Source organism: Pseudorca crassidens, chromosome 1 (genome assembly GCF_039906515.1).
Source record: "Pseudorca crassidens isolate mPseCra1 chromosome 1, mPseCra1.hap1, whole genome shotgun sequence".
Classification (NCBI taxonomy): Eukaryota; Metazoa; Chordata; class Mammalia; order Artiodactyla; family Delphinidae; genus Pseudorca; species Pseudorca crassidens.
The window spans coordinates 40,239,656-40,254,788 of record NC_090296.1 but is presented as its reverse complement, the minus strand read 5'-3'; the positions used below and the strand labels follow the sequence as shown (position 1 = coordinate 40,254,788).

At 38.5% G+C, this 15,133-nt stretch overlaps 1 protein-coding gene and 1 long non-coding RNA gene across 3 annotated transcripts in view; one reads left to right on the top strand and one right to left on the bottom strand.

Moving 5' to 3' along the window:
• Positions 1 to 3,573, top strand: part of HIF1A (hypoxia inducible factor 1 subunit alpha) — a 41,478-nt gene extending 37,905 nt beyond the window's left edge. The window contains exons 13-15 of the mRNA XM_067733977.1: positions 961 to 1,069; positions 1,637 to 1,763; positions 2,249 to 3,573. Of these exons, the coding sequence (XP_067590078.1) occupies positions 961 to 1,069; positions 1,637 to 1,763; positions 2,249 to 2,400 (388 nt within the window). The 3' untranslated portion in view covers positions 2,401 to 3,573. The remainder of the gene's footprint in view (positions 1 to 960; positions 1,070 to 1,636; positions 1,764 to 2,248) is intronic.
• Positions 1 to 6,947, bottom strand: part of LOC137222560 (uncharacterized) — a 35,726-nt gene extending 28,779 nt beyond the window's left edge. The window contains exon 1 of one of the 2 annotated variants that reach the window (XR_010942494.1): positions 6,553 to 6,947. This is a non-coding gene — a long non-coding RNA (uncharacterized lncRNA). The remainder of the gene's footprint in view (positions 1 to 6,552) is intronic. The other variant, XR_010942495.1, reaches the window with a different exon arrangement.
• Between the last annotated feature and the right edge of the window lie 8,186 nt (positions 6,948 to 15,133).

Below are 15,133 nucleotides of genomic sequence, written 5' to 3'. Positions count from 1 at the left end.
AAAAATAAACCATTAAAAGTACTACTACTAAGATGATATTTACATGATAGACTGAGTTACGCTTAATAGAGGTAACATTTATATAAAAATTTAAAAATCTGCCTGTCTATATATTGACGGTTTCATAGAATTTTTTAAAAATACAAAACAAGACTGCATGTAGGAGAGCCGTTAGAGTAGTACATCCCTTACCCATATGCCATTCTCAACTAGTACATCCCTTACCCATATGCCATTCTCAACTTTGAGCTATTGTGATTATGTTGGGGGTGGGCGGGCGGTTCTTGAAAAGGCGAAACAGATATAACAAAATCGATGTACTTGACACATAAAACAGTTCTTCACTATTTAGTATTAATTTGAGATGCAGATCAAGTTTGATAACCAGATCAATACTGAGGGCAAAATGGCTTAGTGGGAGGATCACTGGGAAGGAGACTGGGTATCAGGAGACCTGCAGTGTACTTCCATATCTGCAGCTAATTAGCAACAGAGCAAGTTACCTAACAAGCCTCAGGTTTCTCATTTATAGAATGTGTATTATATTACCTGTATTATCTTGGGGATTGGAGTGAAGCTACAGTGAACTAATGAACATGCAATGTTTTATAAACTGAAAGCGTAACACAAATGTGAAATTAATCTTTTATTACAGTAGTCCCAAGAATATCTGTGTATTAGGTGGGATGAAAGGCCAATATTTAACTCTTTGACATCAATTTAGTTCTGTTCAGTTCTATTTTCTAAATAGGGAAATGCATATTTTAGGAAATTTTGTTTTAAAAAATGAACTTGGGCTTTCAAGGTAATAAACTTTAGTAATCAGGACGGTTCTCTTATGTATAACATTATATTCCTTAATGTTGGAAAATAGGCATTATATATTTCATTTTAGAAAAGTAACTGGATATTTTTTAAATAAATAAAACAACCATATTTTTATTAAAAAATATTTTTCAGAACTACTGTTCCTGAGGAAGAACTAAGTCCAAAGATACTAGCTTTGCAGAATGCTCAGAGAAAGCGAAAAATAGAACATGATGGCTCACTTTTTCAAGCAGTAGGAATTGTAAGTGTGACAGTATGTTTGCTTTTCTATTCTAGCTAATGTGCTATTTCTAAGTTAGATATATAGGTAACTCCTTGTATCTTCCAAATACTAATGTTACACTTTCAGAAGTTATACATTGTTTTTTTTCACTTGTACACACTCTTTCTTAAAAATACAAACATTTAATGAATCCAGTCTTGGTGTAAAAATTCCAAACACTAGAGATGTATTTTGAGTAAGTACAGTTCTCCCCTCATTCCACACCCAGTGTCACCACCAAGTCTCTTTCTCTTCCCTTTAGGTTACTTTCCCTTCTTACCCACAGAACAGTCAGTGCTGGTGTAATCCATACTGATATTTTCAGACCAAATTAACAGGAAAGCATTTACACATGTAGCTGTCATAATGACCGGCAAATGAATTCACCGGTAGTATGAAGTAGTATGAAGAAAAAGAATTTAAAATAACTTAGGGCAGTATTTAAGAATCTTGCCCACATATTGTTAGCAAACTTACACTGATTTCAAAGTTTTGACTTAAAAAAAATTCAACATAGTAAAATTGAAATAACTTTACTGTTTTTAGGGAACATTATTACAGCAACCAGATGATCGTGCAACTACTACATCACTTTCTTGGAAACGCGTAAAAGGATGCAAATCTAGTGAACAGAATGGAATGGAGCAAAAGACAATTATTTTAATACCCTCTGGTTAGTTTATTCTTTCTGCCCTTGAACATCACAAAGAGAATTAAAATATATGAAACTTTTATTTAGGAGCTTTACTCCAATTGAGAGTGATTTTCACTCCTTAGCAGGATTAAAAAGTAAGGTTGCATTTTATTTGATCAGTAATAGCTATTTCAAGATGGAACTATGAATTTTTAGTAATTATCTTTGATCTGAGTCTGTGTGCTATCAATATTGAATAGAAGCTGAAGCTTGCACATTTTAATGCCTTTTTCTAAATTGGTTTATCACGCCTTTGTGCCTTCAAGGTACCTTTAAACATTTGTGACATAGCACCAGTAACAATTTTTTGCACTTTCTTGTTTACACGATTGTGGTTTTGCCTAATAGACTAAAACCCTTCTAGCGCTTATTTGCCTTATTTTCCCCAATACCTAGTGCATAGTGGCTGTTTAATAATATTCATGGATTAGATGAATAAATACTTAAGTATCTTTGTTTTTCAGATTTAGCATGTAGACTGCTGGGGCAATCAATGGATGAGAGTGGATTACCACAGCTGACCAGTTATGATTGTGAAGTTAATGCTCCTATACAAGGCAGCAGAAACCTACTGCAGGGTGAAGAATTACTCAGAGCTTTGGATCAAGTTAACTGAGCTTTTTCATAATCTCATTCCTTTTTTTGGACACTGGTGGCTCATTACCTAAAGCAGTCTATTTATATTTTCTATATCTAATTTTAGAAGCCTGGCTACAAATACTGCACAAACTTGGTTAGTTCAATTTTGATCCCCTTTCTACTTAATTTACATTAATGCTCTTTTTTAGTATGTTCCTTAATGCCAGATCACACACAGCACATTTTCACAGTTCTTTGGTATTTAAACCATTGCATTGCAGTAGCATCATTTTTAAAATGCACCTTTTTATTTATTTATTTTGGGCTAGGGAGTTTGTCCCTTATCGAATTATTTTTAATAAGATGCCAATGTAATTTTTTTTTAAGAAGGCAAGTAACCTTTCATCATGATGAGTTTGAAAAATTTTTACTCAGTTTTTTCACATTTTACATAAACAGTAATGATTTGCCAGCAGTACATGGTAGCCACAATTGCACAATATATTTTCTTAAAAAAATACCAGCAGTTACTCATGCAATATATTCTGCATTTATAAAACTAGTTTTTAAGAAGAAATTTTTTTTGGCCTATGAAATTATTAAACCTGGAACATGACATTGTTAATCATATAATAATGATTCTTAAATGCTTGTATGGTTTATTATTTAAATGGGTAAAGCCATTTACATGATATAGAAAGATATGCATATATCTGGAAGGTATGTGGCATTTATTTGGATAAAATTCTCAATTCAGAGAAATGATCTGATGTTTCTGTAGTCACTTTGCCAGCTCAAAAGAAAACAATACCCTATCTGTAGTTGTGGAAGTTTATGCTAATATTGTGTAATTGATATTAAACCTAAATGTTCTGCCCACCATGTTGGTATAAAGGTATTTTGAGCAGATTGTGAACAAGAAAAAAATCATGCTTTGTTAGCAAAATTGCCTAGTATGTTAATTTGCTCGAAATTTGATGTTTGGTTTTATGCACTTTGTCGCTATTAACATCATTCTGTTTTCATATAGATTTCAATAATTGAGTAATTTTAGAAAAGCATTATTTTAGAAATATATAGTTGTCACAGTAAACATCTTGTTTTTCTATGTGCATTGTACAAATTTTTCATTCCTTTTGCTCTTTGTGGTTGGATCTAACACTAACTGTATTGTTTTGTTACATCAAATAAACATCTTCTGTGGACCAGGCCCCCTTTGATCAGCTTTTATGTTAAAATAATATTTGCTTTAACACCTCCAACTCATAATATTGTTTACCAACAGTTTAAGTATTTTATGAATATTACATTACTCTTGTTTATTTCTACATTTATCGTATTGCCATCACCTTAAGTTATACTGTGTCCCTAAATGTAATGTTAAATAATAACAAACCGTAATGTTCCACTGTGAAAAGTATGCTTTTAGAAAAGAAACTTGTCATTTATGAACCTTTAATTTATTAAAGTAAAACAAAATTTTAATGTTCTAATATGAATGGGATGAATGAAGCAAATCCTGAACATTATAGTTACATAATGTTGTATGGGCTAGAAAGTTCCTCTGAAGCAGCGGTCCCCAGCCTTTTTGGCACCAGGGAACGGTTTCGTGGAAGACAGTTATTCCACGGTTGGGGGGTGGGGGATGGTTTCGGATGATTCAAGCGCATTACATTTATTGTGCCCTTTATTTCTATTATTATTACATTGTAATATATAATGAAATAATTATGCAACTCACCATAATGCTGACAGGAGGAGGAGCTCGGGTGGTAATGCTAGCGATGGGGCGCGACTATAAATACAGATGAAGCTTCGCTCGCTCACCTGCCGCTCACCTCCTGTTGTGGGCCCGGTTCCAAACAGGCCACAGACTGGTACCAGTTTGTGGCCCAGGGGTTGGGGACCCCTGCTCTAAAGATCTCCGATCTATTGTCACTCACAGATAAAGAAATTTAGACCTCAAATGATAAAGGATTTGTCCAAGCCTTAAAGGTAATAGTGGCAGACCGAAGATTTAAACTTAGGTATTCTGACTCTAATATGAAACTAGAAAAACGTTGCTTTGTTTTTGTCTTAATGATACTGTATATTTAAAATTTTTTAAATAGCTTTTTTCCCTATATTTTTAAAATGAAATAGCGTTATTTCTTTTATGATTGTAAAAGTAATACATTCCTACTTAAAATTTAAAAAATCAGACAGCACAAAAAGATATAATAAGAGATAGTGAATCCCTGCTCCTAGAAGTAACAGCAAATTATTTTTATGGACAAATTACATAGGCAGTGCCAGAGCCTTAGGCCCTGTATCCTGAGGTTAGAGGAACAAAATATCCTGGACAAAATTAAGCCACAGATCTTAGGAGGCTGTTTTTATCTTAGAATGAAGAAAATCTGATTACAGTTACATGAAAATATGGGAACAAAAGTTTACAATATTAAGACTCAACCTAAGTTTTTAGGGGCATATTTCACTGCAAATACTATGATCCAAAGTGCTTCTGCATTTAATTACAGATAGTACTAGAGGTGGTATTTTAGAATAAAGTAGTTGCTTAATATTCCCGGGTTGAAATTTAAAATTCTGCTCATTTTGTTAGCAAATTAACTTAAGCTGAAATCTAGAAGTTGATCGTTTTCAATTATTAGTTAATGGTCAGATCTGTAATGACCACGAGTAGGAAAATGACTTGTGGAGCAATGATTTAGATGAGAAAGCCACTTTAAAGGATGGTAAAGCTGGGAGAAAACAAGTATCCACCCCTTGGTCATTCAGAAAATAAGTCCCCTGGAGTGCTTGAAGCTGTTTTAAATAGCAGAACCAGCCTTTCCTCCCAGCATTGTGCCAGCCTCTTTGAGACCGTAACAAATGTCTTTATAATGCCTTGAGCCAAGTATAGCTCTACCCCAGCAGCTACAGTCCTGTATTGTCTCCCTTCCTGATGAATGCCTATACTTCTTCCTCTGGCGGTGCTGTAAGTGAATGACCACAGTATTATTTTCACATCTGAAAAAAGTATGGCAAAGGAGCTTAGTGTATTTTGTTCATTTGTTCTAAGCCTCACTATTAACTCTGGAACTGAAAAAGATTTCCCCAGGGAGCCTACCATTGGTAGGTACAACTTCTTTTAGATTAGGAGTTAAAATGAATCTAATGTCTTTAAGTGCTATATGCTAGACTTTGTGCTAAGCATTTTGCATGTTATCTCACAATCTTCAAAAAAACACTATGAAATAGTACCTGTATCTCATTTTGTAGATGAGAAAACAGTCTTGGAGAGATGGCCTATGATTCAGAGTGTCTGAGCTGGTGAAGTGCTAGCCAGTCCAGTAGAACCTTACCCCTTTTCCCATTAACTGTTTAAATGGCAAATAGAAAGCAATGAGGGTGTAGGGAACTGAGAGTGGTTGTCCCTTGATGGTAATGAAATCATAGAGGACACTGAGGGGATGTTCTATGAGAGGAATGGCAAGGCAAATGGAAATGAATAAAAGAGGTGTTCTGGTGCTATTTAGTGGGTTTTGAGTTTGAGCTAGAGATTTTGGTGTGTGGTTACGGAGACATTAACTCAGGTAAATGAGGTGGTATATGAAATGCATGTTGATAAACTATAAAAGGCCAGATGAATATATGGTATGGTTCTGTCAGCGCTGTTCGATTTAATAGCATGCTAGACACGTTTATTTTCTTGTAAGTTTGTATTAACCTCACAACTACCATTCTAAAGTTTGATTTCCCCCTACAACCTCTAAAATGGAAAAATGATGAACTTAAAGTTACTGGCTTTGCAGAAACGTCAACATTCCAAAAGTTCAAATTTCCAATGTAGCAACGTCAAAAACAAGTTGCAAATAATACAAAATCTTTTTTTTTTTAACGGTGTTTGGTTAAATAAAACCTTTGCAAACATGTTGCTATGTGGAACCAACAAAAATGTAAAAAAAATTTTACTGGGGTGTTTTTTAAGTCTGCCACTAACCACTTTGCTCATATTTCCTCCCTTTAAATAGCGCTGAGCCTGTTGTCCCAGATCATTTTACAGAGAATTAGTTCAATCTGTAGGATGTGAAATGAAAGTCTCCCTGTAAAACAAAAACTACACCTTACCTCTACCCTCCTATGAACACCTTCGGAGCTTTGTTGTGTTCACATCTTTAAGAGGTTTGGACATAATTTTTATTCTTACCTGTAGTGGACGGCATTATCCAAGACGCTGCTCAGACACCCGATCTCCTTGTACTATTTAATTTCTTTTATTCCTTTGTCTTGGCTCCATTCCGGCACGGAGAGGAAAGACAGGTGCCTGAGAGCGGCAGTGATCAGACCCTCAGCGGGGAGAACAGCAAGGATGCGGAAGGGACCGGCACCACTTCTGGCCCTGGCGCCCTGGTGCCTACATGATGACGATGTGAAATGTGAGCCGCCCGGAGAAACTTCTCCAAACCCCGCCCGCCGCGCTTCAGGCCACGCCCCAGTACGTGCTGGGGCTCAGCACCGCAGCCCCAGCCCCGCCCGCGGCCGGGGACTGGGGGCCGGCGCGAGGCGGCAGGAGTGGCGCGTGTGGCTGCTGCTCCGGGCTCCCGCCTACGTGTGGGAGCGCATGTGGAGGCACCGCCCCGCCCGGCTTTAGAATGCGCGCGCGCGCGGACGGAAGGGCCGGCGGGGGCTCATGGGCCCCGCGCTGCCCTTTGTCTTCCGTGATCTGCTCGATTCGCCTGCCAGCCCTTACTGAAACTTGGCCGTTTTGGATGTTGGAGTTTGCGGGGCGGGGGGAGATTTGAGGGAAGGAGAAGTGAAGTGTTGCTGTAGGTAGAGCTGTCTTCCGAACTCCCAAGCAGATGCTTTGGAGTGTTAAGCTGTGCTCTGTAGAACAGAGAAATGTCGAGGGGTCGCCTAACAGATTGCGTAACTACGCAACAGTTTAAAAAGATTAGTCCTATCTACTAATCTTATCAAAAACAGAGACGTTGTGTGTACATTTCAACATATTCCCCCTAAGGTACTCAAAGGCTTCGTTTATTTTAAATAAAGCACTTTGAGATATGCTTGATTAAGTAATTAAATGGAAACTAGCTGCCCCGGGTGGGTTTTTATTGTTGTTTTGTTTTGTTTTTTTCTGCTTCTCGTGTTTTTTGAATTTATTGTGTGTCTGCACCCTGAGAATCCTTTGGGAGAAGATAATCTTTTTGGAAAGAAGGGAGGTGAGTTTGGAAAACAGAAAAGCTTGGGGCATTAAATTTAGTCTCCTGTAATTAGGTTATGATTGCGCAGTTTGTTGTAAAGTACGGAGCCAGCTATTGTTTAGAATAAATAACCTCGCTTTTGTATATACACAGCTGACTACATCTTATATTTTATTTTAAATTGGTTTTTTTCAGGAAAATCCATTGTTCATGTTTTCTCAAATAGAATTTCCTAAAAAGTAGGACATTAAAAATTCTCTTTTAATTTTAACATTTAAAACAAGTGGCCGAGGTGTTCTAAATATTTTTTTCCTAATAAAAACTGAACTGTAGCCTCAGTCACCATGTTTGTACTTAATTAGGTGTTATTTAGGGAGAATACTACAACTCTTTTGGTCTTATGGATGCTTAATAAATCATTGTAAACTGGTGATTCTTCACGGAGGAGAGCAGGCCAGGGGATTGGAGGAGTAGGGTTCTTTAATGTTAATCACAAAAGCATTTTTTAAAATTGAGAAACATCATATATAGCCTGACAAGTAGTCTAGGACGCTGTTAAGTCATATTTTTTAGAGATCTTTGAAATATTAAAACATGAAACATTTTTATGTAGAGATCCTTTCCATATATTTCTGGATAATATTACTGGCTCTTTAAAATGGCTTTTTTTTTTTTTTTTAATGGTTCCACACACAACTGCTTATGACATACTCTAATAGGAGTACTGGACAAGCTTTGGGGTAAGCCATTATAAGCTGTTGCCTAATTCTCCAGCCTACTAGTAGAGTATTTAAAGCAAAAACCTAACTGAAGTAAGCTACGAACATCGCAAATTAGAGAGCAGCCAGCACAGCCTGGGTAGATGCTTTTCCTCTTTGTAGGCAAATGCAACTGCAGGTATTTGCCATCCCTGTGAACTTCACCTTTAGTCCTTCTGCTTTCTTACTTCTCTTTCTTTTTTTCAATGTTCTGTGCTCATTTATGCATGTCTTATCTCCCCTACCAAACTCTTAGTTCCTTCAGAGTGAGGTTCCTATCTGATTCATCTTTGATTTTTCCTAAAACCTTGCACTCTGCTTGCACAAGGACAACTCACATGATTGAAGGTAGGAGAGGATCTTGTGTGACAGAGACCAGAGAAGAAATGATCAGAGGAATGGAATGGGGAAAACAGGACCATTTTCTAGCTTTTCCAATGAAATCCATTTATTCAAAGAACAATTACCGAGGGTTGACTGAGTCTAAGATGTTTGTGATGTTTTGAATGTTTGTGGTCCCTCAGAATTCATATGTAGAAACCTTACCTCCAAGATGGTAACAGTATTCAGAGGTGGGGACTTTGGGAGGTGATTAGGTCATGAGGGTGGAGCCTTCATGAATGGGATTTGTGCCCTTGTTGATGAGGCTCCAGAGAGCTCCATCGCCCCTTTGGCCAAGTGAGTATACAATGAGAAGTTAGGAATCTGCAACCAGGAATAGGGCTCTCACCAGCTAGCACTAACCGTGATAGTATTCTGGTCTTGGACTTCCAGACTCTAGAACCATGAAGAGTAAACTACCCAGTTTATGGTGTTTTGTTTTAGCAGCTTGAACAGACTAAGACAGGGTTATTCTGAGACCTGTAGGTGATAGAAATATTCTAGAATGTGGTGCCTGCTATCAATGGGTTAATTCCCATTCTACGAGGTTCTAACACGTTCAGCTATAATTGGGTAAACACAAGTGAAGTTTGTATTGGTCATTAAAGATGTTCTAAGTCATCATTACCTTACCTAGAGTTATTACCAAGGTAATATAACTCATTATCATCATCATTACCTAGAGTTACCTCTAGCTTGATAGTCCATGTCCAGGCCAGACTGCTCCCCACAGGCACGTCAAGTTTGGCCTCTCAAAAACTAACTCCCCATATTACTCAGCCATAAAAAGAAATGAAATTGAGTTATTTGTAGTGAGGTGGATGGACCTAGAGTCTGTCATACAGAGTGCAGTAAGTCAGAAAGAGAAAAACAAATACCATATGCTAACACATATATATGGAATCTTAAAAAAAAATGGTTATGAAGAAACTAGGGACAGGACAAGAATAAAGACGCAGATGTAGAGAATGGACTTGAGGACACAGGGTGGGGAAAAGGGTAAGCTGGGACGAAGTGAGAGAGTAGCATGGACATATATACACTACCAATTGTAAAATAGATAGCTAGTGGGAAGCAGCCGCATAGCACAGGGAGATCAGCTCGGTGCTTTGTGACCACCTAGAGGGGTGGGATAGGGGAGGTGGGAGGGAGACGCAAGAGGGAGGAGATGTGCGGATATATGTATATGTGTAGCTGATTCACTTTGTTATACAGCAGAAACTAACACACCACTGTAAAGCAATTATACTCCAATAAAGATGTTAAAAAATAAATTAAAATGATGAAAAAAAGTAAAATCCTAAAAAAAGCAAGAACTAACTCCTCATATGCCCTCCAAATGGCTCTTCCTCCTGCATCACCTGCTCAGTGAATGGCGCCACCCAGTCTCCAAAATCGGAGCCCTAGACAAAACTTGTCACTTTTACCCTTATCCACCACAACCAGTCTGATGCTGTCCTTTTCTTAAATGTTCATTATGGAAACTTTTGACCATGCACAGAAGTAAAGAGAATAGTATAATGATGTCAAAGTGTCTCTGCAGTTTGGGTTCTTGGGGAAGTAGACTCCAAGATGGAGATTGCAGGACATTTATCAGGGAGTGTTTTAAGGAAAAAGACGGACAGGAAAAAGCAGAAGTGGGCAGAGGGAGAAACTGAGCTGAGATGCAGTCCCAGCAGAGGCTTTCAGCAGCCACATGGGAGGTGTGGACCTGGGATAGCCCTTGAGAAGGGTACCAAGTTACAGAGAGGGCTGAGGCCCCTACAGTGATCAGTCATTGAATGTGGGCTGCCCTGAGAAGAAATGACCTTTAATGAGGGCGCTTTTCTTCCGCTGAGACAACCCCCAAGCAGGACTGACAGCTGAGGACCACCTGCTGCTGCACTCCCAGCAGCCAGAAGAGTAAGTCATTCCTGAGACATCTGGGTGCCTTATCCAGCATCAGCCGCAGTACCAGCTTCAAAAATCTCAACTCGTGGCTTTTTTCATCAGTACCTTTATGCATCCCTCCCTTCCCCACCCATTATTTTGAAGCAAATTCTAGACATCATATAATTTCATTTGTAAATAATTCAGTATGTATCTCTAAAAATTATATTCTTTTTTTTGACATACCGCAATACTATTATTACACCTAAAACTTTAACAGTAATGCTTTAGTGTTATCAAATCGTCAAAGTAAGTGACAGAGTCTTTTTTTTTTTTCTAGGTATTTAATTTACACCATTCTCTACATGTCCACTAATACAGCCTCATCCTTTCTTCTGTATTCTGTATCTTTATAATATTGTATAGGAAATATGATTACTTCTGTTAACAGAAAACAGATATTTAAAAATATTCATAGCTATTGATTGTCTTTAGCTGATAGTTCAAATGCTTTTATATTTGGTATTAAGTCCAAAAGTGAGGGTCTGATACACACACACAGGAACACCAGACCTCTAGACCAGAGAACAGACCATTTATTATTCATAGAGCTTGTTAATTCTGGTTCCCTGGTGCCCCAATTCCCCACAGGCTACACAGTGAGGGCCAGATATTCACCTGTATGTGCAGCAGGCTTTGTACTACAAGAGAGGAACCCTCAAATTATGAGACTTGGCGCTTACATGCAGCAGCTGGCACATCTGCCCATCTAAGGAATGTAAACAAATTTCTCTGTGGGGAGGGGAGAAAGGAGGGTCTCTGTCTTTCCTTTACAGCCTTGAAATGCAAGCAAATGGCTCCAGGGGAGATAAGTCTCTAAACCTCTTCAGAGTTTTCTGTCTTTAGGACTTATATTCAAGCATCTTCACTCAGAAGGCTCAGAATGTACAAGAACACTAAGAATTTCGGGGCGGGGGGGCGGGAATCTCCCAGCACAAAGCATTCCAGACCTTGGGATCTCCTGCCTATTTTTCCAAATACTACAACTTCTTTCTTTTGCATCCAGTGCCGCAGTGATAAAACTTCCTAACATTCTCTCTTCCTCTTTGCGCATTTGCACTTGCTTTTTTTCTGCATCAGCAGCACTCTTCCTATTTTCATCTTCATCTTCTTAATTCTTTCCCTGATTTTTCACAATTCAGTTCTACTTTAGAAAGCTTATCCTCTCAGGGACTGGTTAGGAGTTTCTCCTAGGTGTTCCCATGTTGTGCTGTGCTCACCTCATTCATGTTTATCACACTAAAATTTTAATTATCTTCTTCAGGTGAGTTGTTCTACATTAGATGGTTGAAAACCTGAGTAGCCTTTAAATGCATCCCCAGGAAAATGGCAGTATGAGGAGCCCTATGGACTTACTACCCCGTGAAACAACGATAACTTGTGAAAATTTTAGACAACAACAATTTAAAGTTTCTTGAAATCGTTTGAAGGGAATACAGCAGATGAAGAAACATTTATTCAAGAAAACCTACTAAATCTTGGTAGGAACAGCAAGAGTCAGTGGCACCTGAGCCATGACCTGCTGCCTCTCCCACCCTGCTCAGTATGACAAAAGCTCCACCCTGGGCGGGCATGGCCAAGAAGGTGGAGCTCACTCTTCCCCCAGATCTTAGTAAAAATGCTATGGATCTCCCTGGGAGAGCCAAGCTGCCAGCATTTCTCATCCTCCTTAGCTTCATGTTGCAAACGTTAAATTAGAGATAAGTACGTCCTGCAGGTTGGAGAGATTAGGAACTCCTTTCTTCCTTTCAGACACTGTTCATAGGACAGAGGCCGTATCCCAGATCCAGGAGGCTATGAGTGCTGAGACCCCAGCCACCCTCGCCCCAGCTCACACAGCTCACATGGGGGTTCCATGCCAGGAGAGGCAGTTTGAGAGGCAGAAGCTAATGCCCCCTTCCAGAACCCTGCTTATAAAGCAGGGGTATCACTCTGAAAGACATGGCACACAGTCCCCGTTCCCAGCTTGAGCATTGGCTCAGAGATTTTGCCCAGGGGGAGAGAAAAGTCCACTAAAACAGAGAACTCTGAAGTTCTCCCCAGAGGAACTGATTTTATTTGGAAGAGTGTGAGAAAATTCAAACTTCAAGGTGCTCTTGAAAACAATGCATATTTTGGTGGCAAGTAATTAAGAGGAGGCTGGTAGCTCCATGCAGCAAGAAGCTAAACCGCAGACCAGCTAGTTTACCAGAGAGAGCCCAAGAAAGAGACAACTAAGAAGAGCCCTCTGGGATCAGAACAAACCTCAAGACTGCATTCAATGGCCATCTCTGCAAAGGAACCTAAACATAATTGAACTCTGAAGCAGTTCATGCCCCAGGACATTGTCAAAAGCAGTAGAACATTGTCAAAAGCAGTAGAACAATCAGCTGGCATTTAGTGGAGTCTACTAGCTGGGTGTGATACCAAAAGAGGCAGACAGCTTAACAGAAAGACCAGGGCAAGAGACAGTCAAAGAGAGCCCTGCTAAAACCACTATCATCACACTGTGGCTGTGTGCATAGGCTCAGGGAATTGATCCACATGCAGGAAACATTATAAAACTTTATTGATGATGCTAAAGATTACTTAAATACTTATAGGATAGGGAGACTCAGTATGATAAAAATGTTATCCTTCTCAAAGTGACATGGATTTAATGCAATTCAATCAAAATCCCAATGGTACTATTAGAGAAATTCGACAAGTTCAATTTAAAATTTATATGAAAAAGCAAAGGTCCAAGAACAGTCAACATACTCTGGAAGAAATATAGCAGAGGGAGGAACACTCCCAAACTCATTCTACAAGGCTACCATCACCCTGATACCAAAACCAGACAAAGATGTCACAAAGAAAGGAAACTACACGCCAATACCACTGCTGAACATATATGCAAAAATCCTCAACAAAATACTAGCAAACAGAATCCAACAGCACATTAAAAGGATCATACACTATGATCAGGTGGGGTTTATCCCGGGAATGCAAGGATTCTTCAATATACACAAATCAATCAGTGTGATAAACCATATTAACAAATTGAAGGAGAAAAACCATATGATCATCTCAATAGATGCAGAGAAAGCTTTTGACAAAATTCAACACCCATTTATGATAAAAACCCTCCAGAAAGTAGGCATAGAGGGAACTTACCTCAACATAATAAAGGCCATATATGACAAACCCACAGCCAACATCGTTCTCAATGGTGAAAAACTGAAACCATTTCCTCTAAGATCAGGAACAAGACAAGGCTTTCCATTCTCACCACTATTATTCAACATAGTTTTGGAAGTTTTAGCCACAGCAATCAGAGAAGAAAAAGAAATAAAAGGAATCCAAATTGGAAAAGAAGAAGTAAAGCTGTCACTGTTTGCAGATGACATGATACTATACATAGAGAATCCTAAAGGTGCTACCAGAAAAATTCTAGAGCTAATCAATGAATTTGGTAAAGTAGCAGGTTACAAAATAATGCACAGAAATCTCTTGCATTCCTATACACTAATGATGAAAAATCTGAAAGAGAAATTAAGGAAACACTCCCATTTACCACTGCAACAAAAAGAATAAAATACGTAGGAATAAACCTACCTATGGAGACAAAAGACCTGTATGCAGAAAACTATAAGACACTGAGGAAAGAAATTAAAGATGATACCAACAGATGGAGAGATATACCATGTTCTTGGATTGGAAGAATCAACATTGTGAAAATGACTCTACTACCCAAAGCAATCTACAGATTCAATGCAATCCCTATCAAACTACCAATGGCATTTTTCACAGAACTAGAACAAAAAATTTCACCAATTGTATGGAGACACAAAAGACCCCAAATAAGCAAAGCAATCTTGAGAAAGAAAAACGGAGCTGGAGGAATCAGGCTCCGGGACTTCAGACTATACTACAAAGCTGCAGTAATCAAGATGGTATGGTACTGGCACAAAAACAGAAACATAGATCAATGGAACAGGATAGAAAGCCCATCAATAAACCCACACACATATGGTCACCTTATTTTTGATAAAGGAGGCAAGAATATACAATGGAGAAAAAACAACCTCTTGAATAAGTGGTGCTGGGAAAACTGGACAGCTACATGTAAAAGAATGAAATTAGAACACTCCCTAACACCATACACAAAAATAAACTCAAAATGGATTAAAGACCTAAATGTAAGGCCAGACACAATAAAACTCTTAGACGAAAACATAGGCAGAACACTCTAGGACATAGATCACAGCAAGATCCTTTTTGACCCACCTCCTGGAGAAATGGAAATAAAAATAAACAAATGGGACCTAATGAAACTTCAAAGCTTTTGCACAGCAAAGGAAACCATAAACAAGACGAAAAGACAACCCTCAGAATGGGAGAAAATATTTGCAAATGAAGCAATGGACAAAGGATTAATCTCCAAAATTTACAAGCAGTTCATGCAGCTCAATATCAAAAAAACAAACAACCCAATCCAAAAATGGGCCAGAGACCTAAACAGGCATTTCTCCAAAGAAGATATACAAATTGCCAA